The sequence below is a fragment of the Heterodontus francisci genome, chromosome 15, assembly GCF_036365525.1.
Source record: "Heterodontus francisci isolate sHetFra1 chromosome 15, sHetFra1.hap1, whole genome shotgun sequence".
NCBI lineage: Eukaryota > Metazoa > Chordata > Chondrichthyes > Heterodontiformes > Heterodontidae > Heterodontus > Heterodontus francisci.
This window is the reverse complement of record NC_090385.1, coordinates 47,410,432-47,434,537: the sequence shown is the minus strand read 5'-3', so window position 1 is coordinate 47,434,537 and position 24,106 is coordinate 47,410,432. Positions and strand designations below refer to the sequence as shown.

General features: G+C 45.1%; 1 protein-coding gene across 1 annotated transcript in view; it reads right to left on the bottom strand.

Moving 5' to 3' along the window:
• The window catches only part of LOC137377412 (disks large homolog 3-like), a 550,827-nt gene that overhangs the window by 178,242 nt on the left and 348,479 nt on the right, over positions 1–24,106 (bottom strand). The window contains exons 8-9 of the mRNA XM_068046991.1: positions 22,705–22,849; positions 21,513–21,663 (exon numbers count right to left, since the gene is read on the bottom strand). Coding sequence (XP_067903092.1) covers positions 21,513–21,663; positions 22,705–22,849 — 296 coding nt within the window. The remainder of the gene's footprint in view (positions 1–21,512; positions 21,664–22,704; positions 22,850–24,106) is intronic.

The following is a 24,106-nucleotide window of genomic DNA, read 5'->3' as shown; positions in this document are numbered from 1 at the left end:
ACAACTTGTGGCAGATGCGAATAGGGCTGTAAGACTCCCAAAAAATGCAGGCTGTGAAATTTGACAATGCCCGAAAACAGATGCAGGGATCGCGGTGCACGATTAGCCCCTGCCTCTTGCTTCCGATGCAGGCAGCACACAAACTTCATGCTGCCTGCTCATTTACATTACTGTAGCCTGCAGCCAGCGCCAAGCACGCTTTTGACTGGATGCCTACACACCCAAGAAGGGGATGCAAAATCGTAAAAAGCTAGCATGAGTTTAAGCTAACCTGCACTACTTAAAGCTAGGCTTCACATCTTAAAGGGGAGGCACATTTCAGCTGGAGCAGGTGCTGGAAGTCATTCTAAAAGTGAGTTTGACCTGAGAAAGAGAAAAGAATGGCACAACATAGCAGAAAGCGAGCTCCAAGGTTTCCCACGCAGTTCAGGGGGCTTTGGTGCAGAAGGTGAACAGGAGAGAGGGCCCTTTAGACAGATATAGTGAAGGCAGTGGGAACAGATTGTCATTATGGTCATTGCTAGCCGTGTAGACCCGAGTACCACAAACTGCAATCTGGCCAGGCAGTGGTGCCAGAGCAAGAAGTGGCAGAGAAACCGATCGATGAAGAAACACCATAACTTGCTGTCGAGGTCCATACCTCGTCTGGCCTACATATGACTCCAGACCCACAGCCACAAGCTCAGATACTGACACTGGGTGTACTTTAAAGGGTAGCTTAGAGACAGGATCTGCAGTGCTGAGACACCGAGACAACTGGCCTGTAGCCAGGACAGGTGCAAAAGATAGCAAAGGAGCCAGCTCACCAGAGGGTGAGGTCACACAAGTTCTGCTGCAGAGGAATTGGATGAGGAGTTCAATGGGATGGCCTACAGAAAAAAGCTGATGGGCATGCACACTGAAATGCTTGGTTCATTGACAGGTGTGCCAAAAAGCCTGTGGTCACTGTTAAGGAACATGGAGGAATCCGGCATCAACCTTGCACATGGCTTTGTGCAGAGCTTGAAATTCATTCCTTCCAGTGTGGAAATGGTGGCCATCTCCAATGGCAAACTTGTGGACTCAACCATGATGCAGTGTTGATTGGCCAATGTCTCAAATTCCATTGCAGCACAAGCAGAAGCCACCCAACATCTGAGTGCTGTAGCGGACTGAAGTCACACAAGCTCTGACTGATGCCGATACAAGAGTTTAAAGGGGCTTGCAGGGTCTCACAGCAATTCAGAAATCTGTCCTCTGACACATTGTTAGGATTGTTGAGGAGCTTCTCCGGAGGAGTGGCATTGGCTCCATGGAGCACAAACCTGCTTTCCCCTCTCAGCATGACAGCTTTCGTCCTCCAACCACTGCCACTTCACCAGTGCCCTGCTGTTGCCTGTCAGCCAGCTACCCCAGATGGTTGCCGCCCATGTCAAGATAATGCAGCTCAAAGCCGGCACTTCTAGGGCCAGAACTACTTGAGATCGTCCTGCTAGGTTTTCTGCACTCTCCCCATTGAAAGTCAGCAGCTCTCCACCAGCCATGCTGCAGCCACTGGGGTAGCACTGCGTGGGAGCACTAGATCAGGCAAAGGTACATGAAGACAAGCACTAAAGGAATGTACAAAGGTGTTTAGTTGGCTTTTATATGGAATATTAAATGGTTTGATTGATATTTTGTGGTGGCTTATATTTCAGCAATGTGGCTGAGAAAGCTGTGAATGTCCATAACAGAAGGAAGGTAAGGTGTGGGACTGTTGTAGAATGGGGAATTGGGGTTGCGTTCAGTGGTATCGCAATTTGATGAGCCAATCACAGAAGGCCTCCTCATCTTCCTCAGCTGCTCACCCTATACCTGATGGCATAGGCTGTGCCCTCATGAGGGCGAGGTTGTGCAGGATGCAGCAGACCTCAATGAATCATGAGATGCACTCTGGAGAGTACTGCAGGGCTTCTCCACAGCAATCCAGACAGTGGAAGCATTACTTAAGTACCCCGATGGTCTGCTCCATCATATTTCGTGTAGCAACATGGCTCTTGTTATATGCATGTTGTGAATGTGTGAGTGGGCTACTCACTGGAGTCATGTGGTCAGCAGATAGCCCTTGTTGCCCATTACTCACTCTCTGGTTCTCCTGATGGCTCAAATGCTGATGGTACAGTGGATTGTCGTAGAATGAAGATGTCCTGACTGCTGCCAGGATACCAGGCATTGACCTGCATGATGTGCTGAGTGTTACAGTACACGAGTTAGACAGTGAGGGAGTAGAACCCCTTCCAGTTGCAAGATATCTCCGAATTTATATGCGGCACCCACAGAGTGATGCATATGCAGTCAATGATGCCCTAGAACATGGGCAAGCCTGCTAATCTGGCAAATCTGCATACTCGACCAGCCTGCTTCTCTTTGGCAAGAGTAAATGAAATGCATTCATCTCTCTTTGCATATACATGCCATTTACCTCCCTATGTAACAGTGGACCGTGAACTGTGAGATATTAGAAATGTTTCCTGCTCCAGCCTACAAGGAGCCCGACACAAAGAAATTTACTGCCACAGTCACCTTCACACCAACTGACAATACAGTCCTCGCCCTGAGCTGAGGCTACAGGTCTGCCTGCAACAAATGGAAGATTTCAGCGAGCACCTCCTAAGTGAAATGGAGATGTCGCAGACACTGTTGAGGTAGGAGAATTGCTTCCCAAAGATCCTGGGTAGATACAGACACCTGCTGAGAGCCCTTCTTGCTCTCCTCCTCCGTCTTTGAGCAGCTTGTCCTCTTTTGTGTCGGCTCTGCTCATTTTTCCAGTCATACTGGAGGCCACGAAGGTTGGAATTTACAGCACTCATGTCTGGGAGCAAGTGGTCTGAGCAGAACTCTTGAAGTGAGAACCAAGACCTTCACCATATGCCACATCACTCCCTGTAAACCTCACCAACTTTAAGTAGCAGTACAAACATCCAAGCACTTCTACTAACTCAGCAACAGCCAGTAGAAATTAGCAACTAACCTGAAAGTAGCTGATGATCCCTTTAAATAGCACTGGTCCTTCCTGCTGCTGGGTGCATATTCAGCAGTGCGAGATTAAGAGAGGGCGTTAGCTGGAGTGTTGATGCTGAAAATGGCATCGCTAAAGTCAAATCAGCTTTACCCACTGATTGACATCACGATCAGCCTACTCTATATACTTTCAACACACACTCCCAGCACCAGCACTGACGACCTATCCAAACTGGTGTCCGCGAGGCCTGCACCAGGAGTTTGCGTGCGTAGCACAGATGCCATTTTAGATCTTAAACGGAACTCGTAACGCTTTTGCAGCCTTATTACCCTGTTCCCATTTCCAATCCGCCCACCACCGCTTTGTTTGGAACCTTCACAAGGAGAGCTTGGGTGCCCGCCTGAAGCTGAGTGGGGGGGGGGGGGGGGGGGGGTTGAGTTGCAGGGGAGGGAAGCCTCATTGAAGTATTTAAATTGGGGCCTTGTAATGTTAAAAAGTGGAAAAAGCCAAAGTTGTGAGTGCTGCTGGACCCAACAAGTACTACTTAGCAGAAACAGGCATGAAATGGCTTTTGGAAGCACCACTTAAAAGGGGAACTTACCCACAAGTACTCAGATTATTGGAATCTGTTTGTAGTTCACCTGACTGGATTTTTTCAGATAAGTGTACAACTTTGGAAGTTGCTGTATTTCTGCTTTAGTTTGCTACAAAACCTTCAAGAAGCTCAGAGAGGGACAGCACAGTGTTCAACATTGGAGTCACCTAGCTACTCTGGTTGACGAAACAGAAAGAGTAGCAGAAACAGCAGCACAGGTGAGGGAACATCAACCAGCTGCCCTTGGGGCTGTGAAGAAACCACAAAGGGGGAGGACTGCTTGTAGGCCAAAGGGTCAGTTTATGATTCTTCTAGCATATCATCCCCTCTCACAGCTGTAATTGTTTCTTTGACGAATACTGTGACTGCCCTCCTTTTTAATTCCCCTCTCTATGCCATCTGAAAACCCTGTAACCGTGAATGTTGAGCTGCCATTCCTGCCATTTAAACCATGTTTCAGTAATAGCATGTGGAAAGCCAAGGAAAGAGAGGCTCCAATATAGACAACAAGGAGGTTTGGTAGTGATCAATGGTATATATGTCAATGCAAGGAGTCTAACGGACAAGACAGATTGCTGAGGGTCTAGACCTACCTATTTCCACGTTTCTGAGTACATCAGGAGTCTGCACGTCTCCAGACAGGCCGTCAGAGACCTTTGTAGCCTCTTACAGCAAGTCCTGCCACCCTGTCTCTCAGACACTTACAAATTGTCTGTGACAGTGAAAGTAACAATAGTCTGCTATTATTTTTAACCTTGGGCTCTTCTTAGACTACAGCAGCTGACATTGGTCTGTTACGACCAGGTGAGAAAGGGGTCTAGGGGTTCCCTCTCAGCCTTTGCCTAGTTTGACCGTAACAGGGTTTAATTTTTAAAACACCGTGTTTTTAGCTCCCCCTCAGTGAATCCTGTTCACTGCTCTCCAATTGTAATGGCAAAGAAATCAACCAGACAAGTTTTCTTAGATTTAAACAAGAAAGGTGTAAGTTTATCAATCTTAAAACTCTAATTCAGTTAAAATTACTACAAATACGCGACAAGACCATGCTAGTATGCATACGCAATAAACACACATGCAGACAGAGGCAGAAAAGGAGCAAGAATAAAGGGAAAAAGTTTAAAGCAATAGCTGGAGGTCATTTACTGTCCTTTGAGTTCAATGTAGAGTCTTTGATTGCAGTTAAATCTTGCCGTTTCGTTGGGGTACAGTGCACGCTTTCAAACTTGTTTCAACGTAGAAGTCTTCTCTCTAGAGGTTTAAGTGACTTCAATGGATCTGGAAATTCGTGAGAGGGAGAGAGGGCCAGGGAAAGAGACCTTCCTTTTCCGTTGTCTTCAAAGCAGTCTCTGTCCTCAACCTGTCCTGTGAGCACAATTCAAAAACCCTGGACCAGCAGGTTAGTCATGTGACTAGTTTTTTTTTTAACAAACTCTCCTGCTTTTTTGTGGATTCCTTTCATCTTAGCAGACACCCGCAGTGGGGGGAAGGGAATGGAATGCTGGCTTGTTCCACCTTCAATGTCTGGTGATCAAAATCCATTTAGGTTAATTGAATCAGGGAGCAATTCCATTGTCTTTTCCAAGGCAACTGTTTCCTGGAATGCAATTTTTTCCCTCCACTGCTGATCTCTTTAAACAATTCACCTCTCAGTCCAGCAACAGTTTAAAATTAATGTTTATATGACAAAATTAATATGCCTCATTCGTGTCAGGTGGGAGTCTTCATGACACTTCCACACTCAGCGGAATGAAATGCGATTTTTAGAAGAGTAGAGAGAAGAGCAGGTACAGGAAAACACAAATGCATCTCTCTCATTCATTCTCACTCATTAAGAAATCCTGAAAATTGTTACTGCCTGTCTTCCCTTTGTAGCAGCATTGCTTTAAACTGCCCTTTTTGGCATCCCAATAAATATGTGACTTTTTGCAAAGTTTTTTTTCAGTTTGCACATTTCCATGACTGCCAAGAGTTATTTGTTCCTGTTGAGGTCTGCAGGGGGAGGGTTAGATTTAATTAGTCCTAGGTTGGAGTTCTGCTCAGGATAGTCAATAGTGGCTGGATCCATTCTGAACTCTCTTTCAGTGCTTTGATGAGTCATGAAAGGGCTTTTCACCTTAGTGGATGGGTGGTTCCCTTTTCTCCTGACTGTGGGAGACGATTCTTTGCTAAACTTCCCTTTGTCCTCTGGGACACTCCTGCTTGCAGGTATTTGCCCAGATTCTACCGCACTCCCCTGTGGCACTTCGACTAGGTGAGGCATTAGCCTCACTGTTTCTCAGCCTTCTTGAGGACTTCCTTTGTCTCTGCAGGTTCCTGTAAATGCTGTTAGCAACCCTGGTGGGGTACTTCCAGTGTCTGCATTTACATAGGAGGATGTGGGGTCTAACTTTTCAAACATTTCAGGGTTGACTGACCAGACAGTAGCGGGTTCCAATTGGGATTCCTCCTGAATTTCCTTTAACCTGCCCTCTTTGTCCCTTTATCCCCTTTCCTTTCTAAACTTTTGCCAGTCTTGTGCCTGCCTGTCTCCTTTTGTTCTTGGCAGGGGTCCCAAACGGTTCACCAGTCCTCTGTTGGAGGATCCTCCAAACACCGGTACAGGACTTGGGGGTGCAGATTTCATTGTAGGTTGGGGTTTCCCCTCAACCTGGCATATGTGGCAACTCCTATTGTACTCCACCACATCTTTGTGGAGTTGTGGCCAGTCAAACTGCTGGCTTATGTGGGCTTTGGTTTTTCGTATACTGACATGTACAGCCACTGTAGTCTCTTTGCCATTCTTAATATTTCTCTCCAGTATCTCTGTGGCACCACTAACTGGTGAACCACTGTCCACTCCTTGCCCTCAGGTCTGTGAAGAGAACTCCACTTCCTCATCAGTATCTCATTCTTTAAATAGTAGCAGTCAGGGACTCCCTCTGCTTCACTTTAAGACTGGGAAGCCTGTGCTAACTCTCTCAATACTGGATTGGCTCACTGAGCCTCACCTAGGGAAGATTCATTTAATCCATTCCCTGGGTCTTCTAACTTTCCAAAGAAATTCTCAGACAGACAGACCTCATGGTCATCTGCCTGCAGTGCCAATTCAGTCTCCTCTGGGGGAGCTGGTTTGATCTTGGCCCGATTCACTACACATTCAGGGAAGCTGCAGGGGACCATCTCCTGCCACTGCCCTTTCTCTCTGACCTCCTGTGGTCTCTCTTTCATTACTGGGGAAGCTACCACCTTCACCCCCACCAGATCATTACCTAGGAGCAGGTCAACCCCGTCCATAGGCAAACTAGGGACAATCCCTATAGTCACCGGTCCCGAAACTAGGTGACAGTCCAGGTGCACCCGATGTAAAGGTACAGGCATACACTGCCCTCCAATACTATTCACCACCATTCTGGTATTTACTGCACTCTCTGGGGAAAGGTCAGGCCTTTTCCCAGTAAAAATGGCCCCTGTGTCCATGAGGATTACTATGGGCTTGCTTGCCCGACTCAAGGGGTATGGGGTTATTCTCCCTTCAGACACAAAATCCTGATAGCCTTCAGTAATGCTGTTAAATTTTCCTGCACTTGTGGCAGTATGCTTTCTGGGTCTTACAACTACTGCAGTTAAAGTCACAGCTTGTTCTGCTGTGCTTTCCATCAGGGTCCCTTCTCCTTCACTGATTAACCTTACTGTCTTTCCCCATAGTTTCCAACAGTCAGCTCTTAGATGACCTGCTTTATTACAATGGAAGCATGGCCTCTGAGTCTCACTCCTACTTACAGCACCTTCCTTTTTGGCTGGTGGAGGGCCCCATGTGTCTCCTGCTTTTCGTTCTCTCCCAGGACTGCCTGGGCTTCTATCACCTTCCCACCTTTTGTCCTTTTCGGATTTGTGAGGGTGACTAGGAAAGGTTTTCCCCTGAGGAACCGACTAATAGATAAGAGCCAACTCATCAGCCAGAATTGTGGCTTGCTGGGCTCAATGAACTCTTTGTTCCTCTACATGTGCCTTTATGGAGAGTGGGAGAGAGTTTTTAAATTTCTTGAGCAAAGTTACCTCTTTGAGATTTTCATAGCTGAGCTGCACTTTAAGAGTCCTCAACCACTGGTCAAAAGCCAGCTGCTTATTTCTCTCAAACTCCAGGTAAGTTTGATCAGCTTGCTTCTTGAGGGTTCTAAACTTTTGGTGATAGGCTTCCAGTACTAATGCATATGCCCCGAGGATAGCATTTTTGGTCAGTTCATAATTTGATGAACTCTCATCTGGCATCAGGGAATAAACCTCATGGGCTTTTCCTGTTAACTTGCTTTGTAGCAGGATAGTACAAGCCTCAGCTGGCCACTTTAACTGCCTTGCACACTTTTCAAAAGATACAAAAAATGATTCCATGTCTCCCTCAATGAATTTTGAAATCAATTGTGAAAATTTTAACAATTCTGCACCCTGCCCTGAATTACGATCCTCCATATTGGCCATGCTTTCACTGGGGTTACTTTGTTTCCCCCTAGTTAACTCAAGCCACCTCAGCTCGCTCTCTTCACATTCCTTCTGGAAGGTTCTCTCTTTCACTCTTTCCTGTCTTTCTTTCTCTCTCTCTTCTCTTGCTTTCTCTCTCTCGTCTCTCTCTTTTTCTTCACGTTCCTTCTGGAAGATTCTTTCTTTCCCTCTCCTGTCTCTCTTTCTCTTTTTCTCTTTCCTCAAATTCAAGTTTCCTCTGTTCTAATTGTATCTTTGCTACCAATACCCTGTCGGAGTCTATTTCTAACCCTGTTTCTGCTTCTTCAGAATCAAGGGAAAATGGCTGGCCACTAGTCTTCGGAGTTCAGACTTTACAGCCTTGGCACGGACAGTGATCCCACACTGCTCAGCCATTTTTCTCAACTCTTCTATAGACAGTGCTTTTAAACTTATCCCTAGTTACTTCACCCTGGCTAGGAAGTTACTGACATCAGTCGCAGACATGTTAGTATTCTAGCACACACAACCACGAGAAAACCTGCATTGAAATCTTTTCTCTTTTTGATTGGGATCAATTTGATTTCCCACTTCCAATTTCTCATTTGTCTGTGGGTCGAATCCGGATGCTAGCCCCCAAATTTCTGTTACGACCAGGTGAGAAGGGGGTCTAGGGGTTCCCTCTCAGCCTTTGCCTGGTTTGACCATAACAGGGTTTAATTTTGAAAACACCATGTTTTTAGCTCCTCCTCAGTGAATCCTTGTTCACTGCTCTCCAATTGTAAGGCAAAGAAATCAACCAGACAGGTTTTCTCAGATTTAAACAAGAAAGGTGTAAGTTTATTAACCTTAAAACTCTAATTCGATTAAAACTACTACGAATATGTGATGTGACCACGCTAGCATGCATACGCAATAAACACACATGCAGACAGAGGCAGAAAAGGAGCAAGAATAAAGGGAAAAAGTTTGATGGAATAGCTGGAAGTCATTTACTGTCCTTTGAGTTCGATGTAGAGTCTTTTATAGCAGTTAAATCTTGTTGTTTCGTTGGGGCCCAGTGCACGCTTTCAAACTTTTTTCAATGTAGGAATCTTCTCTCTTGAAGCTTAAGTGACTTCAGTGGATCTGGAAATTTGTGAGAGAGAGGGCCAGGGAAAGAGACCTTCCTTCTCTGTTGTCTTCAAAGTAGTCTCTGTCCTCAACCTGTCCTGTGAGCACAATTCAAAAACCCTGGACCAGCAGGTTAGTCATGTGACTAGTTGTTTTTGTGGATTCTTTTCATCTTAGCAGGCACCCGCAGTGGGGTGGGGGGGGGGGGGTGCTGGCTGGGAATGGAATGCTGGCTTTTTCCACCTTCAATGAAAGGTGATCAAAATCCATTTAGGTTAATTGGATCAGGGAGCAGTTCCATTGTCTTTTCCTAGGCAACTGTCTCTTAGAATGCAAATGTTTCCAGCCACTGCTGATCTCTTTAAAGAAATCACTTCTTCAGTCCAGCAACAGTTTAAAATTAATGTTTATATGACAAAATTAATATGCCTCATTCGTGGCAGGTGGGGTCTTCATGACAGGTCATATTAGTGAGTCTGCAGTCTATGCCTGCATCAAGTAGGCTGCTGTCACCCTTTAATGCCAAGCCCAAAAACTTATAATATAGTTCCATTATGGCCACCAGTACCCAGCAGGCAAGGATTGTAGGTTTTATTCCAATTGCAGGTTTCCCCAATTTCAGGTCATGTTTGACTGCACCCATGCAGCCATCGGGGCATCTCCAAATGAGGCAGCAGGCTTCATGAACAGGAACTGCTGTCTTAATGTTCAGTGGCTGAATGATCATAAGCAGCACATTATACAGATGCTATACACTGCTTTCCTGACAGCTGATATGATGCCGATATATTGCACTGACCTTCCATCCCCCACTCTTTGACACGGCCCAGCAAGGCTGACTGCTTGGGGACAAGGGTCATTCTCTTTTCCTGGCTCATCACGCCTCTATGAAACACATTCTCGCTGGCTGAAAGAAAACTGAACCCAAACCATGGGACCACTACAGTTATCATTGAGAAGACCATATTAATGCTCAAACACAGCTGTCACTGCCAGGACAACTCTGGGAGCAGCCCACAGGTTCTGTGCAACAGGGACAGTCAATGGAGCCTGCACAGCAAAAAGACCTTTCACCATCTGATGAGGAAGACTTTGATGATAGTGACGATAGAGCAGCAAGCTGCACAGTCACAGCAGCAACCTGCAGCCGGAGCTTTTGGCAACAGTTGAGCAACCAAAGCTTCAGCTAATTTACTCCTTCCTCCCACCCCCACATTAAAACTTCTCAAGGGCGATTAGGGATGGATAATAAATGCTGGCCCTGCCAGCGATGTTCACAAGCCATCAACGGATGAAAAATAAACTCTTTAACGTCATTTCCACAAGTGGAGGTAAGGGAGAATGAGGTGATTGATGACTTGCTGGTGAGTGTTTTTTTTGTCCAGATCAGGGAACAAATGTTAAATTTTAGTTCTGGTAAGTGAAGTAGTAGTCTAAGAAATAGATGCATGGCAAGGCACCTCAGCCCCATTGAATAAACATCCAGTGCCATGTGGAAACTCCAGGATACTTCTTTTGTCCTGGACAATCAACATGTACAGGACGTATCATCAGATAGAGGAGCATGAGCTCTGGTTTTTGGAGCTTGAGCAGCAGCTGGTGTCACTGCAGTGTATCCGCGAGGCTTAGAACTACATGAATATACTTTTCAGGAGGTGGTGACCCTGCAGCTAAAGAGTGTGTTGGCAGGGAATGGATAACTGCCTGACAGACTAGGAGGAACAGGCAGGTAGTGCAGGAGTCCCCGGAGAGCACCTTGCTCTCTAACCGGTATTCAGTTCTGAATACTGGTGAGGACAATGGTTCCTCTGGGGAGTACAGTCAGAGCCATGAGTGGTTCAGCTGTACAGGAGTGGGGAAGAGGAAGGTCAGAAAAGCAATAGTGATAATGATTCAATAGTTAGGGGAACAGACATGCATTCTGCAGCCGCAGGGGAGGCAGTGGCACAGTGGTATTGTCATTGGACTAGTAACCCAGAGACCAAGGGTATTTCTCTGGGGACATGGGTTCAAATCCCACCACAGCAGAAGGTGGAATTTGAATTCAATTAATAAATCTGGAATTAAAATAAACTAGTCCAATGATGGCCATGAAACCATTGTCGATTGTAGTAAAAACCCATCTGGTTCACTAATGTCCTTTAGGGAAGGAAATCTGCCATCCTTACCTGGTATGGCCGACATGTGATTCCAGACCCACGGCAATGTGGTTGACTCTTAATGCCCTAGCAAGCCACTCAGTTGTATATAACCGCTATGAAGTCAATAAAACAGAATGAAACCGGACGGACCACCTGTCATCGCCCTAGGCACCGGAAACGACAATGGCAAACCCAGCCCGGTTGACCCTGAAAAGTCTTTCTTACTAACATCTGGGGGCTTGTGCCAAAGTTGGGAGTGCAGTCCCACAGAGGAGTCAAGCAACAGCCTGACATAGACATACTACAGAATTCATACCTTACAGACAACGTCATCACCATCCCTGGGTATATCCTGTCCCATCGGCAGGACAGACCCAGCAGAGTGGCAGCAAAGTCGTATACAGTCGAGAGGGAGTTGCCCTGGGAGTCCTCGACATCGACTCCGGACCCCATGAAGTCTCTTGGCATCAGGTCAAACATGGGAAAGGAAACCTCCTGCTGATTATCACCTACTGATGAATCAGTACTCCTTCATGTTGATCACTACTTGGAGGAAGCACTGAGGGTGGCAAGGGTGCAGAATGTACTCTGGGTGGGGGACTTCAACGTCCATCACCAAGAGTGGCTCAGTAGCAGCATTACTGGCTGAGTCCTAAAGGACATAGCTGCTTGACTGGGTATGCGGCAGGTGGTGAGGGAAACAACACGAGGGATAAACATACTTGACCTGGTCCTCACCAATCTGCCTGCCGCAGATGCATCTGTCCATGACAGCATTGGTAGGAGTGACCACTGCACAATTCGTCCCACCTTCACATTGAGGATACCCTCCAACGAGTTGTGTGGCACTACCACTGTGCTAAATGGGATAGCTTTTGAAAAGATCTAGCAATGCAAAACTGGGCATCCATAAGGCGCTGTGGGGCATCAGCAGCAGCAGAATTGTACTCAACCACAATCTGTAACTTCATGGCCCAGTATATTCCCCCACTCTACCGTTATCATCAAGCCAGGAGACCAACCCTGGCTCAATGAAGAGTGCAGGAGGGCATGCCAGGAGCAGCACCAGGCATACCTTAAAATGAGGTGTCAACCTGCTGAAGCTACAACACAGGACTACTTGCGTGCCAAACTGTGTAAACAGCATGCGATAGACAGCTAAGTGATCTCATAACCATCAGATCAGATCTAAGCTCTGCAGTCCTGCCACATCCAGCCGTGAATGGTGGCGGACAATTAAACAACTAACTGGAGGAGGTGGCTCCACAAATATCCCCATCCTCAATGATGGGGGAGCCCAGCACATAAGGCTGAAGCATTTGCAACAATCTTCAGCCAGAAGTGCCGAGTGGATGATTCATTTCGGCCCCCTCCTGAGGTCCCCAACATCACAGATGCCAGACTTCAGCCAATTCAATTCAATCCGCGTGATATCAAGAAACGTCTGAAGGCACTGGATACTGCAAAAGCTATGGGACCTGATAATATTCCGGCAATAGTACTGAAGACCTGTGCTCCAGAACTCGCCGGGCCCCTAGCCAAGCTGTTCCAGTACAGCTACAACACTGACATCTACCTGGCAATGTGGAAAATTGCCCAGGTATATCCTGTACACAAAAAGCAGCACAAATCCAACCCGGCCAATTACCGCCCCATCAGTCTACTGTCAATCATCAGTAAAGTGATGGAAGGTGTCATCTCGTGCTATCAAGCGGCACTTGCTTAGCAATAACCTACTCAGTGACGCTCAGTTTGGGTTCTGCCAGGGCCACTCAGCTCCTGACCTCATTACAAACTTGGTTCAAACATGGACAAAAGAGCTGAACTCAAGAGGTGAGGTGAGCTGAGAGTGACTGCCCTTGACATCAAGGCAGCACTTGACAGAGTACTGCATCAAGGAGCCCTAGCAAAACTGAAGTCTATGGGAATCAAGGGGATAACTCGCCGATGGTTGGAGTCATACCTAACGCAAAGGAAGATGGTTGTGGTTGTTGGAGGTCAATCATCTGAGCTCCAGGACATCACTGCAGGAGTTCCTCAGGGTAGTGTCCTAGGCCCAACCATCTTCAGTTGCTTCATCAATGACCTTCCTTCAATCATAAGGTCAGAAGTGGGGATGTTCGCTGATGACTGCACAATGTTCAGCAACATTCATGACTCCTCAGATACTTTAGCAGTCTGTGTAGAAATGCAGCAAGACCTGGACAATATACAGGCTTGGGCTGATAAGTGGCAAGTAACATTCGCGCCAAACAAGTGCCAGGCAATGACCATCTCCAACACGAGAGAATCTAACCATCTCCCCTTGACATTCAACAGCATTACCATCGCTGAATCCCCCACCATCAACATCCTGGGGGTTACCATTGACCAGAAACTGAACTGGAGTAGCCACATAAATACCGTAGCTGCAAGAACAGGTCAGAGACTAGGAATCCTGCGGCAAGTAACTCACCTCCTGACACTACAGAGCCTGTCCACCATCTACAAGGCACAAGTCAGGAGTGTGATGAAATACTCTCCACTTGCCTGGATGGCAGTTCCAAAAACACTCAAGAGGCTCGACACCATCCAGGACAAGCAACCCACTTGATTGGCTCCCATCTACAAACATTCACTCCCTCCACCACCAATGCATAGTGGCAGCAGTGTGTACCATCTATAAGATGCACTGCAGTAATGCACCATGACTCCTTAGACAGCACCTTCCAAACCCGTGACCTCTACCAACTAGAAGAACAAGGGCAGCAAATGAATGGGATCACCACCACCTGCAAGTTCCCCTCCAAGTCACACACCATCCTGACTTGGAACTATACTACCGTTCCTTCACTGTCGCTGGGTCAAAATCCTGGAACTCCCTTTCTAACAGCACTGTGGGTGTACCTACCTCACATGGACTGCGGTGGTTCTAGAAGGCAGCTCACCACCACCTTCTCAAGAGCAATTAGGGATGGGCAATAAATGCTGGCCTAGCCAGCAACGCCCTCATCCCATGAATGAATAAAAGAAAAAAAAAGATGTGATTCCAGAATGATATGTTGCCTCCCTGGTTAATTATGTCACTGAGCAGTTGCAGAATATTCTGAAGGGGAAGGGTGAACGGACAGAGGTCCATTTCGGTACCAATGACATAGGTAGAAAGAAGAATGAGGTCCTACAGGCATGTTTTAGGGATCTAAGAAAGCAATTAATAAGCAGGATCTCAAAGGTAGTAATTTCTGGATTAATCCTGGTGTCACATGTTGGTGAGTACAGAAATAGAAGGATAGTGCAAATAAATACATGGCAATGGTGCAGGAGGGAAGGCTTTAGATTCCTGAGGCATTAAGACCGATTCTGGGAAAGGTGGAACCTGTACAAGCCAGATGGCCTGTACCTCAGCAGGGCTGGGACCAATCCTGTCACAAGGAGGTTTGCTAGTGCTGTTGAGCAAGGTTTAAACTAGCTTGGCAGTGGGATGGGAACATTAGAATTGATTCAGAAGGTAGAGAAGCAAAGCTGGAAATGGAAGGCAGAAAATTAGCAAGCGAATGTGGAAAGCAGAGGAAAGAGCGGCTCCAATATAGACAACAAAGAAGTTTGGCAATGCTTAATGGTATATACTTCAATGCAAGAAGTCTAACAAACAAGGCAGATTAGCTGAGGGCATAGATAGACACTTGTTATTATGTTCTGACTGAAACATGGCTTAAAAGGCAGCAATGGCAGCTCAACATTCCAGGTTACAGGCTTTTCAGATGGGATAAAGAAGGGGATTAAAAAGGACAGTCACAGTATTGGTTAAAGAAACAATTACAGCTGTGAGAAGGGATGATATGCTAGAAGGATCATCAACTGAGGCCATAATGATGGAATTGAAAACTAAAAAAGGCATAATCACATAGCTGGGAGTGTATTATAGACCCCCAAACAGTCACAGGGAGATGGAAGAGTAAACATGTAGGCGGCACAGTGGCGCAGTGGTTAGCACCGCAGCCTCACAGCTCCAGCGACCTGGGTTCAATTCTGGGTACTGCCTGTGTGGAGTTTGCAAGTTCTCCCTGTGTCTGCGTGGGTTTCCTCCGGGTGCTTCGGTTTCCTCCCACAACCAAAAGACTTGCAGGTTGATAGGTAAATTGGCCATTATAAATTGTCCCTAGTATAGGTAGGTGGTAGGGGAATATAGGGACAGGTGAGGATGTGGTAGGAACATGGGATTAGTGTAGGATTAGTATAAAATTGGTGGTTAATGGTCGGCACAGACTCGGTGGGCCGAAGGGCCTGTTTCAGTGCTGTATCTCTAAATCTAAAATCTAAAATCTAAATCTCTGAGAAGTACAAAAATAATAGCATAGTAATAGTAGGGGATTTCAACTACCCCAATATTAACTGGGATAAAATCAGTATAAAAGGTATAAAGAGAACTTTTTTAGCCAGTACGTAGCAAGCCCTATAATAGCAGTTCGAGTCTTTGTTTTAGGGAATGAAACTGGGCAGGTGGAAGGGGTATCAGCAGCAGAGCATTTGAGGTTAGTGATCATAATTCTGTTACATTTAGTGTAGTTATGGAAAAGGACAAAAGATAGAACAGGTGTAAAAGTTCTCAATTGTGGAAAGGTCAATTTTACTGAGCCTTAGATGTGATTTAGCAAAAGTGAACTGGAAACAGCTGCTTGAAAGTAAATCAGTATCAGAGCAGTGGGAAGCTTTCAAGGAGGAGATGGTGAGAGTTCAGAACAAATATGTACACACAAAGAAAAAGGGTGGGACTCCCAAATCTAGAGCCCCTGGATGTCAAGGCATATACAAGCTATGGTAAAACAAAAATGGGAAGCATATACCAGATACCTAGAGTTCAAAACTGCAGAAAGCCTACAAGAGCATAGAAAGTGCAGGGGTGTAATTAAGAAGGAAATTAGGAAAGCAGAGAGAGGACATGAAACATTATTGGCAAGTAAAGTCAAGGAAAACCCAAAGTTGTTTAATAAATACATAAAGAGCAACAAGATAACTAAGGAATGAGTATAGCCTATTAAAGACCAAAACCTGTGCGTGGAGGTGGAAGATGTGGGCTTGCTGCTTAATGAATAATTTGCATCTGTCTTCACCAAAGGGCGGCAGGTGGGGGGTGATGCAGTCATTGTAATTAAGGAGGTGGAGTATACAATATTGGATGATATAAACATAGTCAAAGAATGAATATTAAGGGGTTTAGCAACTTTGAAAGTAAATAAATCACCAGTTCTGGATGAAATGTATCACAGGCTGTTAAGAGAAGCAAGGGAGGAAATAGTGGAAATTCTGACCGTTATTTTCCAATCCTTTCTGGCTACAAGTGTGGTGCCAGAGGACCATCATTTAAAAAAAGAGAGAAAAGAATAGACCAAGTAATTACAGGCCAGTCAGCCTAATCTGGACAGTGGACAAATTACTGGAAAAAATTCTGAGGAACAGTATTAATCATCATTTAGAAAGCATAGATTAAGCAATGGCAGTCAGCATGGATTTGTTAAGGGAAGGTCATATCTGACGAAAGTAACTGAATTTTTTGAGGAGGTAACAAGGAGAGTCGATGATGGTAGCGCATTTGATGTAGCCTACATGGATTTTAGCAAGGCATTTGACAAGATCTCACATGGCAGACTGGTCAGAAAAGTAAAAGCCTATGGGATCCAAGGGAAAAAAGCAAGTTGGATTCAAAATTGGCTCAGTGACAGGAAGCAAAGCATAATGGCCTATGGGTGTTTTTGTGATTGGAAGGCTGTTTCCAGTGGAGTTCCACAGGGCTCGGTACTATGTCCCCTGCTTTTCATGGTATTTATCAATGATTTAGACTCAAATATAGAGGGCATGATTAAGAAGTTTGGAGATGACACCAAAATTGGCCATATGTTTGATAGTGAGGAAGAAAGCTGCCGACTGCAGGAAGATATCAATGGACTGGTCGGATGGGCATAAAAGCAGGAAATGGAATTCATTCCGTATGAGGTAATGCATATGGGGAGAGCAAATAAGGCAAGAGAATATGCAATAAATGATAGGATACTGAGAGGGTAGAGGAACAGATGGACCTTGGAGTGCATGTCCAAAAAATGTTTTAAAATATTTCAGAAATCAATTTATTACAAAAAGCTTTGGTACCCCAGGTAGATAAGATGGTTAAGAAGGCATATGGGACACTTTCCTTTATTAGTCGAGGTATAGAATATAAGAGCAGGGAGATTATGCTGAACTGTATAAAACACGAGTCAGGCTACAGCTAGAGTACTGCGTACAGTTTTGGTCGCCACAACACAAGAAGGATGTAATCAGACTGGAGGTGGAGATGATTTACAAGGATATTGCAAGGACTGGAGAATTCTAGCTATCAGGAAACATTGGATAGGCTGGGTTGGTTTTCTTTGGAACAGGGGAGGCTGAAGGGGGATTTAATTGATGTGTATAAAATTATGAGGGGCCTAGATAGAGTGGATAGGTAGGACCTATTTCCCTTAGCAGAGAGGTCAATAACCAGGAGGCTTGGATTAAAGTAATTGGCAGAAAGATTAGAGGGGTGTTGAGGAGAAATGTTTTCACCCAGAAAATGGGGGTCTGGAACTCACTGCCTGAAAGGGTGGTAGAAGCAAAAACCCTTGTTGCATTTTAAAAGTAAGTACTTGGATATGCATTTGAAATGCTGTAAGCTACAAAGCTACAGACCAAGAGCTGGAAAGTGGGATTAGGTTGGATAGCTCTTTTTCACCTTGTTCAGACACAATGGGCCAAATGGCCTTCCTTTGTGTCATAAAGTTCTATGATTCTATGATTTTAAGTTCTTTCACCCTCCAATAAAGTACTTCCAACCTCTCACCAATTTTAATATACATGACATTGCAGGCTCAGTCGCCATTGCAGAACCACATTACAAACTGATTTGTAACAAACTGATGTATTAATGGCTGGCACATCTGCCATCAAACAGTATTTTCAACTGCGGGGAAGCCCAGAGTGCTTTTCTTAAGTTGTTCTATGGCTAATCTTGTGCTCCAATAAGCTGTTCTCCTAATGGCAGAAGGCTGCTCATGCTTAGATGAGGGTCCCTGAGGTACTTGTGGTCAGTGACCTGTTGCTGCCCGGCTGCAGTCTGCTCTCTGAGCAGTCTGGTCTTCTAGCATACTGGTGGGTACAGGTTGAGGGGGTGGCAAATGGTAAATGTGCAATCATCCTGAGACAGTGCAACACGTTTCACTTCCGTGGATCTGTGGCCCATCACTCCCACTGAGCATAGGAATGTGAAAGGAGTTAGCAGGGGAGTGAAATGTTTTCCAGGTAAAAGCAGATTGCTTGCTATTTGTGCCTGGTGCGAAGGCAGAAGCAGCAGGTGTATGTGTAATTAGAAAGAGGAGAGATGGTGCAGCATCCTGTTGTGATTGGAGGAGAAGCATGTGAAGTGTGGGAGGGAAGTGTTGGAGTGGGGGTTGGAGTGGGGGTGGCGGTGAGAAAAGTTCTGTGGCTAGGTCTAATGCAGAGAAATAGAGACAAGATGATATCATTTTCACCTTTGCTGTCCGGATATGGTACTTGCGGCAATGAATTCATGTCCTGATGGGCGTTGCCATTCCCAGCTACCTCTTACCAGGCCTGCTGCAGAGTCTGTCTCACAACCCTCCTCTGTCTGAGGGAAAAGCAAACCTACCTGCATACTCTCACCTGCTCAACAAGGACCTGCACCACTGAGTCGCTAAATCCAGATGCTCTTACCTGAAACATGCTGCAGCCTAAATCTCCCAATAGCAGCAAACCTTCCAGAGAGTGAAAGGACACCACACTTTAAAAGATGCTTTCACTGTTTAAATGGGCACTGGGCCAGTAAAGTCCAGCCCACCTATTGGATAGGCTGCTCATCACCACTAGAAACGTTTCAGCGGCCTATCAATGACATTTAAATATGGCCCAACCATCGAAATGGTTGGGCTTTTCGGTGATGTCATCAATTGGGTGGCCGACTCACTTCATTCACCACCTGCCCAAAAGCTGCCCACAATCAAATTCGACCCTTTAAATTTTGAAATACATTGGCACAGAGACAGAAGGAGATCAGGATATAGAAATATATCAACACAGAGACAGAAGGAGATCAAAATACTAAAATACATTACCCAGAGACAGAGGGAGATCAAGATCCAGAAATACATGAGCACGGAGTTTGGAGCAGTATCAAAGAGAGAATGCAAACCACTCTGACAACTACTCATACTTTCCAATGGCAAAAGCATGATCACATTTTAACAGCTTATTGCTGCACTATGGTCCATTACATTTACCAAGCAACATGCAAGGTTCAAGGCACCTGCAAGCTGTATATTCACATAAGGCACTTGGATGTCACCCTCTCTTCAACATACATCTCTTTTTCATTTGCTTCCATAAGAACACCCACGACTAACAGGAGGCAGCACATGCAAATAGGAGGGAGGGGCCATCTAAGCCAATTCCCATGACTCCTTATGAGGAAAGGGCACTGAAGAACCTGGGTATCAAGCCAATCAAGGGAGGAGGAGGAGGGAGAGGGGAAGATCTCCCCTTGTTCACAGCTAGAAATATCTCTTATTTCTCATTTTTTAATCTCATCATTCACCGCTCACATAGGAATAACCTTTTGGCAATGAAACATAACAGGGTGGCACACTCTAATATTCTGACTCAATTTAGCATTAATCACAGCCTGAACCATCAGTGGATAGATGCCTAGGAAATGTTACGAATATCCCTGATGCCACTAGAATGATCCCAAAGTAAATAAATTAAGTGTGGTGGCTACCTTAAAAGTCATTGGCAGTGCAATGGGTATGACATAAATTCCAACAAACCATTTATACTCAATGACTAAAATATATTTAATAACAAAAAACACCTCTGGATCTTAAATAACTTTATCAAAGGTAATTTCAATTTCTTAAGTAACTTTTCCAATATAGTAAATCTGTGATTTACAACGGAATTCAGTCATATCTAGCTTTGCATTATCAAAGGCGATCAGGAATTGAGTCTGGAGTCCTGATGGAAATAAACTTATTAGCATGGAAAAATAATTAGCAGGTTACTTCATAAAAGCAGGAACTTCAGCCTTGACATAATTTGTAGTAATATGAGGATAAAATTCCTGCAAGCACTAAATTTTTATGAAAGAAATAGCCACGAGTTAAAACTGATTGAGTGCAAATAGAATTATACTATTTTTCCATTGATAAAATATACAAACAGAACTTCTTCAAAACTGGCATTCCTAATCCTGCCTTTGTAGTATATGTGGTAAAGTCTTTGTTCCCTAAGTTTTCCTATTGTACAAAATTGAATTAACAAAACTAGCCATGTCAGCCTGTACAGGTTTGACTTTACTAAGGCTTTAACAAGCATACGTTGGCTTTTTTCAGAACATTTTGTTACTTAAAAAAAAGAAAGATTTGCATTTATATAGCGCTTTTCATGACCACTGGATGTCTCAAAGCACTTTACAGCCAATTAAGTACTTTTGAAGTGTAATCACTGTTGTTAATTCAGTTTTGTACAGTAGGAAAACTTAGGGCAACATAAAATGAGATACAAACTGTCAATGTAATGGTGGAAGGGGTCGGGGAGGATGCCCAATTCAGACTGGAACAATGACTTTACCACATATACTACAAAGGCAGGACTAGAAATGCCAGCTTTGAAGAAGTTCTGTTTGTATATTTTATCAATGGATAAATAGTATAATTCTATTTGCATTCAATCAGTTTTAACTCGTGCCTATTTTTTTAATAAAAAGTTACTGCTTGCAGGAATTTTATCCTCATATTACTACAAATTATGTTGAGGCTGAAGTTCCTGCTTTTATCAATCAATTCATGAGCACTGATCTATGAAGTAACCTGCTAATTATTTTTCCATGCTAATGTTCCAAGTGCCACAGCTACTCCTTTCCTCTGATTTAGTTAAATTCAGTAGTTACCCCCATTCTATGTCATTCAATCTTGAGAACCAAACTTCTGTGTGGCACTGTGTCAAAAGCTGAAATTTAAATATGTAACTTTCACTTAGTTCCCCTTGTCCAGGTCCCTTATCTCTTGAAAGAAACAGACAATTGATTTTGTTCACACATGATCTCCCTTCCATCAGGAGAGCTGCCAAGCAATCAGAACCTCCTACATTCTTTGTGCTCAGGAAAATTTATAGCTTACATGTATAATGTTTTTCATCCTCAGGCTACAGCCCAGCATTCTATTACAATGTATCAGCCGGAACTGACCTTGTGAAGTCTTCATCTCCCATCACATGCCGAGGGACTGGAGAGTATCGCCCTGAAGTGATTGCCGGCAGCGGATAGGTGGGTTTATTCTCAACTCCACCCATGTAACCCATACCAGAGTTCACATGATTATCAGTCAGGGCAGAAAATGCTGCATCAGAATCATAAATGTAATGAGTTAGTGAGGAGCAACTGCTCAAATCCAAATGTTACATGTTAGCCAGAATAAATGCCCAGTACTATAGTATATTGGAACATTAAAATGTGTCTTGAGAACTGGGAAATGGCCTTACCCCTGTGATCGCCAGACATAAATTTACTGTTGTCTTGCAGAGGACCAACATTTCCTCCCATGAAAACAGCGAAAATTACCCAGGTTCCAGACTGACCATAGTGAAGGCGACAGGCTGTGGACTACGTCAGGCCAAAGAGTGGGTTAGCTCACAATGTGGTCCAAGCCAGGGAGTAAATCAGGCAGAAGTATATCAGATGTAGAGCACATCAGAATGAGAAGTGTGTGAGGTTGGGGAATGCATCAGACTGTGATGTGTATCTGGAATGTGTGAGATCAAGGAGTACAACATGCTGTGAATGGGGCCAAGCTGCAGAAAATGTCTAGGTGGGTAATGGACAAGGTTGTGGAAAGTTGCATGGTACTAACAGGGCTGATACACGCAATGGTCCAGATGTTAATTTCAGACTAGTTTTGGGTGGGTGAGCAGCAATGTGACTTAGATACTCACTTCTACTCTAGAAATGAGGCTCAGGGTATTCTAACACCTGGGCCTCATTTAATTCCCACTGGGCGACTTCCCACCAATGATGGAAAATTGTGCGGCCCGGAGGCTGCATGCCAAGATCAGATAAGTGGCAGGATTGGCTGTTCGGGCCGTTAGCCATTGAGTGGGAACTCAGTTTCATTTATCCTTTCCATAACATGGGGTGAGGCAGGTAACTCTAGTGCCCATAACATGCAACAGCTGAGACTAGCTAACTGAGCACATACTTCCAATCAAACTTGGAATTTTCTAGGTCTGTATGGCGCAGTTTCAAAATGGGCATAAAAGTCACTGAGTCATTACTCACACAATGCCCCACCAAAGCCTATCTTGCACAAGTTTTCATCCCTTGTAGTAATTGTCAGTGAGTGAGGTAATGCTGTACACTCGACATCCACACTGTAGATACTTACTGCTTGCGTAGTCAGGAGGCGCATATACATCATTGAGGTGACTGCCACCAGGTTTAGCAACTTTCAAATAAACCATATCTGAGGTATTCTTGAGAGCAGCCACAGCTTCTTCGTGTCGTACCTCCTGCAGGCTGATGTTATTGACCTGTCCAGCACAAAGAACGAGCTTTCACATTTACTCCATCCATGCAAGTGCCTCCACAGTGTTATAATTCATGCATTCTCATTTGAACTCATTGAATCATGCAGCACAGGAGAAGGCCATTTAGTCCATCATGCCTGTGCAGGCTATTTGAAAGAGCTTTTTAATCAATCCTGTTCCCCTGTTCTTTCCACATACCTCAACAAATTTTTACATTTCAAATATTTATCGAAATCCCTTTTGAAGATTGTTATTGAATCTGTTTCCACCACCCTTTCAGGCCGTGCATTCCAGAACATAACAATTTGCTACATAAAAAAAAATCCTCATCTCCCTTCTGGTTCTTTTGCCAACTGCCTTAAATCTGTGTCTTCTGGTTACCGATTCTCCTGCCAATGGAAACAGTTTCTGCCTATGTACTCTTTAAAACCCCATAGAATTTTGAACAGCTTTAAAGAGAACAATCCCAGCTTCTCCAGTTTCTCTACATAATTGAAGTTCCTCATCCCCAGTATCATTGTAATAAATCTCTTCTGCACCCTCTCCAAAGCCTCGACATTCTTCCTAAAGTGTGGTGCCCAGAATTGGGCACAATGCTCCAGCTGAGGCCTAACCAGTAAATAATAAAAATTTAGCATAACTCTCTTGCTTTAAGGACTGGATTTTATCAGCCCTCTATAGATGGGCTGGGAAGTGAGGCTGGCTGTAAAATGGCAAGGGAAGGCAGGGGCTGGAGTACCTGTAACTTTCCTACCACCATGGCATTTCACCAGCGGCGGGGCAGGTGGAGGACGCCCTTCTCACCCAGAGCCTAACTGTGCTACTTAAATAGCCAATAATGCCAATGAAGGGCTTCTTCCCGCCGCCGCTGGGATTTTACCAGCAGCGGGTGGGCCCTCTGCCATGTGGGGAGACTACCTGGTGAACCCTGGCAGCCACCCTGTGGGCTCGGATGCCGGGGGAGTGGGGGAGGGTCCCTCCTAATCATACACTCAGTGGCTCCCTGAAGGGGTTTATGGCGGCAATGGACCCCCCCCCCCCCCAAAGGCAACAACCCCCTGCCCTCACCAACCCCACACCTAACCAGAGTCACTCACCTTGTTGCGAGGACAGCATTCATCACTGTATCCTCTCAGTTAGGTGCAGTCCCAGCAGTGGCCACTGCTCCCAATGGCACTGCTGAGACTGAAGAGCTGCCAGCCCTCCAATTGGCCGGCAGCTCTTAGAGGCGGGCTCTCATGCCTCAAAAGGATGGGAGCC